This window comes from Thermoascus crustaceus (assembly GCF_041956765.1).
Source record: "Thermoascus crustaceus strain CBS 181.67 unplaced genomic scaffold VTN00scaffold_1, whole genome shotgun sequence".
Classification (NCBI taxonomy): Eukaryota; Fungi; Ascomycota; class Eurotiomycetes; order Eurotiales; family Thermoascaceae; genus Thermoascus; species Thermoascus crustaceus.
The window spans coordinates 749373-755372 of record NW_027192527.1 but is presented as its reverse complement, the minus strand read 5'-3'; the positions used below and the strand labels follow the sequence as shown (position 1 = coordinate 755372).

Sequence of the window (6000 nt, the reverse complement as noted above, 5' to 3'; positions counted from 1 at the left end):
GTGGAGCTAAGCTGAGCTTCCCCCATGATAGGATAGGAACGGTTAATCCAAAAATGACTTGTCTGGAATTATCGGATCTTTGGTCTGGGATCTGTTGATTCTGAACTTACCTATCTTAGGCGTATATGAGCGATCTGCAGATGTATACAGGGTATCCATGGCAGAAGATCGATCTTCAAGTTGAATTGCATTACTACCAGATTGGTAAGAATGCGACAATGGACTGACTAAACAAAGAAAAAAGCATCCGCGAAGGGATTTATCTGGTCCCATCTTTTATAGTAGTGAATCCGATATTTTTTTACTGACGGATTGGGATTCTTTATTCTCCCATCCCTCAAAACCGAATCCGTAGTCATATTTGCTTCATCTACTCCGTAGCTTCGCATCAAATTGTCTGCTCTGGGCGGTAATAATGTGGAATCCGTATCCGAAAGCCAAGTCCAAGACAGTATACCATCCATCTACAGAAATTATTATCTGCTACCGAAGGGTGCTGTTCCATCGGAGCGTACAGTACTATACTACTACTAACCCGGACCTACTTTCCCCGTTGCCATTTTCATGCGAGTTTCGCCCAGGTACCTCCTTATTGATGGATGGCGATTCCCCTCTCCATCCCTTAATGGACCGTCTCAACTGTTCTCAACTTCTCTCCATTCTGTACTAGGTATGTATTATCCATTAGCTGGAGAAGGAAAGAATGTAAGCTTCCATCTTTCTATACCGAACTTTTCTTTTTAATAAATGAAATTCTTAAACTAAAACAAACGCCACTGTGTTCATGTGCCCGCTTTCTTTTTTTCCCTCTTTGCCCCGTTACTTTTGTTTCCCATAATTCTGGTGTATATCTCTCTCCTACTGCTTTTTTTATTCTAATCGAACAGAATGCAACATTTCTTGCTGCCCAAGATAAAGCCGGAAACCGGACAGATCAGGAGAGATATCCTGAAAGAGCCAAAGAAAAAAAAATAGTGAGGTTACATAAAATGCACCGCGGCTGTTGCAGAAACAGAAAAAAAAAGGAAAGATCATGATCCCATAGCATCTACAGTCACCTGTCATGAAAGCACCTAGATATGAACCAACACATTCTCTCGGCTCTTAGAAGTCAGGGATTTAGTGGCCGTTAACTCCGTTAGACTTGGCTGCCTTGGCCGCCCGTCTAGCGCGGACGGCGTCAGCAAGGTTCTCCAGAACTTCGACAGTCGTCTCCCAGTTGATGCAAGCGTCCGTGATGCTAACACCCTTGAGCAGACCCGATGGACCCTCTGGAGGGACCTTCTGGTTGCCCTCGTTGATGTTGGACTCGATCATGACACCAACGATGGCGTCCTCACCATCGCGCAGCTGGTCAGCGATGTCCTTGGCGACGAGCGGCTGGTTGTTGTGGTTCTTCTTGGAGTTGCCGTGGGAGCAGTCAACCATGAGAATCTCGCGCTGCTTCTTGCTGCGCAGGGCCTCACGAGCGGCCTTGATGCTTTCACGGTCGTAGTTGGTGCCTTTGTTGCCGCCACGCAGGATCACAAATCCGTGCTCGTTGCCAGCGGTCTTGGTGATGGCGGCCAGACCCTGCTTGGTGACACCCAGGAAGTGGTGAGGGTGGGCGGCAGCTCCGATGGCGTCAATGGCAACCGTCAGGTTGCCGTCAGTGCCGTTCTTGTATCCAATGGGGAAACTGAGGCCCGAGGCAAGTTCACGGTGCAGCTGGGACTCAGTGGTGCGAGCACCGATGGCTCCCAACGAGATGAGATCCGCCAGGTACTGGGGAGAAATGGTGTCGAGCATTTCGCTGGCGATGGGCATGCCCATGCCGGTCAGATCGGCGTAGAGCTTACGGGAAATGCGCAGACCCTTGTTGATGTTGTAGGACTCATCAATGTCTGGGTCGTTGATCAGACCCTTCCATCCCACAGTGGTACGCGGCTTCTCCAGGTAGGCACGCATGATAATGCAGAGGTCTTTGGAAAGCTTGTCAGAGAGGTCCTTTAGCCGACGAGCGTACTCGAGGGCGGTTTCGGGGTCATGGATCGAGCATGGTCCACAGACGACAAGCAGACGGTCATCCCGCTGCTCGATGATCTCAATAGCCTGCTTACGACCAGACTGGACAGTCTCAATGGCACTTTCGGGCTGATAACTCCATTGTCAGTACGCTGTCTTTCTATGTCTCCATCTTAAAAATTTCTTTCGCCCGGCAAAGAGGGGTTGAAGCTGGTATGACTCACCGCGGGGATCTCGGACTGAACGAACTGAGGAGAGAGCAATGGGTCGTATCCAAGGACTGGGCACATCATTCAGTCAGAAAGGAGATTTCATGGCTAAACAAAGGGCATACATACCTCTAGTGTCCTCATTGACCTCAGCGGTGGCTTTGACGAGGGGCATGGTGTAACTCGCGCGCGTAGTCTTACTATAAACCGAACGAGAGTAACTCAGACGCGGAACTGAACGGATCAAACTGGAAGAATAAGCCCGAGACTTTATACTAAGTGAAAAGGCACGTAACAGGGAAACACGAGTAAACACAGTGCTGCTTGACAGAGTGTACACAGGGGAAGAATTAAAACGGTAACCGGGGATTGACAAAGATGGGCCAACGGAGGAGCAGGAGATTAAAAGCCCAAGTGGGACAGGCCGGTGGGAACAGCTCCAGAAGACACGGTACATACCTTGCACTGAACAGCTGGAGACTCGGAGAGACAGCCCTTTTCTTTGTCTGCTTGGGTGACAGCTGGGAATTTTCTCGGAGCAACGCACAAAAAGGCTTGCCCACCTGGATGTCACCGCCGGCGAATAGGAGGGGCGAGGATGACCACATCCCCGCAGGCGGTGAACACATCAGGCTTAGATAAGGGCTCCGCGGCTATCGCCAGCTCTGATCTTCAACGGCAATAAAAAGAAATGATGCATCACAGCTCATAAACAGCAGCGTCGCTGCGTCCATAACCTATGATAAGTCCCTTGCAGTACTGAACAGATATCTCTTTCAGGCAGTCCACAGCTTCAATTGGTGGCCTTGTCTGCCACTTGAATGAATGCACGCACAGCAGATCGACGCAAGGTGCTCGCTAAATCAATTGACGGAGTCCAGGCTTTCAGCTCGCACGCTATATGGTTTAACTGGTCCCATAAGGATGATGACATCTCCCCGTACTTTTGTGCTGCGTGTGCATTCTAGTTGGTGCATATGCAAATATCCTCCATAATCCAAATGATCTCGCGTTCTCGTGGACAGCAGTGGAGAACTGGTGAGTCAACGTCGACGACAGCTGGCCTGCTCGTCCATCGAGATTCTACCATACATATGTAGATCCATCATGACTGAGGTAGCAGATGTCGTAACCGCTCTTTGCAAGTTGCGACTTGTTATCAAGGTCTCGAGTATTCGAACGGATAACATGTTACTGTCAAAAGGAGTCGACCAGCGAAGGTCCGGACGGCAGCTGAGTCGTTTGTGGCAGAGCTGGAACGGTCTCGAAAACCAGCCCATGATCAGCTCGATTGAACACTGAAGTCATCCGATATCTAGGCCTCGTTCCTTTTCTGGCCAATCATTGACGATCTGGGCATCACGAGTAATGCGTAACTGGGAGACCCGCAAACCGAAAGCATGCTTCTAGGTTCCATCACTTTTTATCAATTTTGATAATTGACGTCGGGATTGGCGGAGTTGCTTTGTAGAGAAAGATTATGCATATTTTTTTTTCTTCGCGACAATTCCCCCTATTGCGACAATGGCAAGCCAAAGGCAACAACAAGAAAGCGACGGGGGAGACCACTCGAGGCATCGCTTAAGCGAGGCATCAACACATTTATGTCCTATGAGTTGGCTGTCATTTCCAACCATGCTGCCTCAGCCTGCCTGGCTTCAGCCATCATCATGAGATCGACCACTAAGAGCGCATCTTGACATGTCCTCAGGCAGCGGCTGCCAGATCCAGCCAGGGCCGTCTTGCAGCCAATGGCCGGTGCGCTAGGCCTCCACATGGTGAGTAACCTTGACGTGGGGCGCCCGCAGGGCGGACAGCGGATCCTAGCCACAGACCGTCCAGCAGCGGCTAGCCAGCCCCCGAACCCCCGACTCCCGCGCGAACCCTCGGGGCTGGTGCGACTCTCTCTGACGTTGATATGCGCTCTGAAACAGCTGGCTAACAGTCCGCGGTTACTCTTCTGGGCGGCTTCCAACAGCGGCGCTTGTCCTTGTCCCGCTTCTCCTCCCTCTTCGCCTGCTCTATCTTTCGTCTTCTCCTTTTCCAGCCGCGCATTGAACAAAATCTTGCCCGAGCTGCTTTCTCTCTAAACATAGTCAATTCCTGGGCTGCCTCGTGCTTCTATCTTTACCGTCAATCAAAACATTCCCGGCTACAAGAGAGAGATTATGTTTAGCTTTCCCGCCAAGCGTCGCAGAGACGATGATCGGGTCGATGACCTCGAGGAGCACTCGTTACATGAGAGGAAGGTACGTCGAGGGTTTCGTCCCTTTCACTTCATCTCCCCTGTTCTAACCAGCGGCGTTAAGTGGGCTGGATATGAACGAACTCTGGGATCTTCTCTAGAGGATTGTGCTGATAATTCAAAATAGAAACCGCGTCCTTTACCGCTTCGCTTCTCGCCCAGCTCTAAGCATGCCACCTTATTCTTCGAAGACTCTCCATTCCTTCCTCGTTCCATCCCACCTGCTCTGACACCGGTCGAGTCGTCTGATGAGGATGATGAAGACGCCATGTCCCAAAGCACCCCCCCGGCTGCTCGGAATAGGAGGTCAGCTCAGGGCTGTAGACCCCCCGCACTCACAGTGGACACTGCTATGGACGTTGACATGCCCGAACCCCACCCTTTGGTCAACGGCGATAACCTCTCACCATGGCCCGTCAGTGCAAAGAGCAATGGGAGTCTACAGCCGTCGCCCATTCCGCACCATCTTATCAACCAGTCACTGAACATCAGCGGAGGGCGCACGGCAACTCCAATCTATGGCCACTTTACCGTGAACATGCATCCCGAGGCGATGATGGAGGACGATCACACACTGCCCGCCCATCCTTCCGTTCCTGAGAGCGGGGACGTCCAGAAGAACGGAGAGAAGGATTGGTGGCGTCGACGACGTCTACCAAGCCCAATCAGCGAGGATGAGGACGCTCTAGTTGAGCAAAATAATAACTTTCAAAGCCAGACCTTGTCTCTACCGGTATCACCACCTTCAGCTGATTCCCGCAGTGGACAGACTGGGGCATGGCCTAATATATCGGAACCGACCACAGACGACTGTGCACAGAACTGGAAAATGGTAAACACAATGGAAGCGTCCACTGCCGCTACCTTTCGACCTTGTGCTTCGTCCGCAGCTGGTAACTTTAGCAAATCCGCTGCCAGCACAAACCAGAGCTCTGGAAGCAAGAAGATAAGCTTCTCAATGGGCTACCGTGCCGACTGTGACAAGTGCCGGCGCAAGGTTCCTGGACATTACAGTCACATTATCCGTTCGTGATCTGTATACTGTCGATTTCTTGATAATCCGGTGTGTACATTATTTGTTCTTCCATGCTCATACCTTTGCGTGGGTGGCCTTTGTCTTTTCAGGGATTCGGGATTCTCGGTTTTTAGCTTGTTACGATCGTTATGTAAACGATTCCAGATTTCTTTTTTGTGACTAGATGAGATGTTTCCCGATCTTTAATTTCTTTTCCTCGCAGGTTGAGGACACGAGAAAGGCACTCGCAGGTGTCGACTGTAGCGCCGGGAATCTGAAGCGACGAGTTTTGCACGACCTTAGCATGGATTTTTTCCATTCATCAGGTTGGTCTATCACATTAGTAGATTCAATTGATGAATTGAAACAATAATGAAACAAATATATCCAACTTCTGACGTCCCCAGAAGTCTTGTCCGTCCCGAAGGCCGGATCCGAAATAGATGACTAAGCACCCGTATCCTAACTAGTTAACTAAGTTAACTAACTATCCGAGACGATTTAAAGTCGGTTCCCTTAGCCGAAAA

The 6000-nt window shown here is 50.5% G+C and overlaps 3 protein-coding genes across 3 annotated transcripts; 2 read left to right on the top strand and 1 right to left on the bottom strand.

The window, feature by feature from the left end:
* Positions 1 to 1119: 1119 nt before the first annotated feature.
* On the bottom strand, positions 1120 to 2842 carry VTN00DRAFT_271 (uncharacterized protein; the record flags this gene model as incomplete). The annotated part of the gene is made up of 4 exons (XM_069428952.1): positions 1120 to 2133; positions 2229 to 2284; positions 2343 to 2461; positions 2673 to 2842. 4 exons carry the CDS (start codon positions 2840 to 2842, stop codon positions 1120 to 1122), a joined length of 1359 nt encoding a protein of 452 aa, XP_069290979.1.
* A 1122-nt stretch (positions 2843 to 3964) lies between these two features.
* Positions 3965 to 4303, top strand: VTN00DRAFT_270 (uncharacterized protein; the record flags this gene model as incomplete). Its single annotated transcript, XM_069428941.1, has 1 exon — positions 3965 to 4303. The coding sequence occupies one exon, from the start codon at positions 3965 to 3967 to the stop codon at positions 4301 to 4303; it is 339 nt and encodes a 112-aa protein (XP_069290978.1).
* A 78-nt stretch (positions 4304 to 4381) lies between these two features.
* VTN00DRAFT_269 (uncharacterized protein) lies at positions 4382 to 5491 on the top strand (the record flags this gene model as incomplete). The annotated part of the gene is made up of 2 exons (XM_069428929.1): positions 4382 to 4462; positions 4586 to 5491. 2 exons carry the CDS (start codon positions 4382 to 4384, stop codon positions 5489 to 5491), a joined length of 987 nt encoding a protein of 328 aa, XP_069290977.1.
* Between the last annotated feature and the right edge of the window lie 509 nt (positions 5492 to 6000).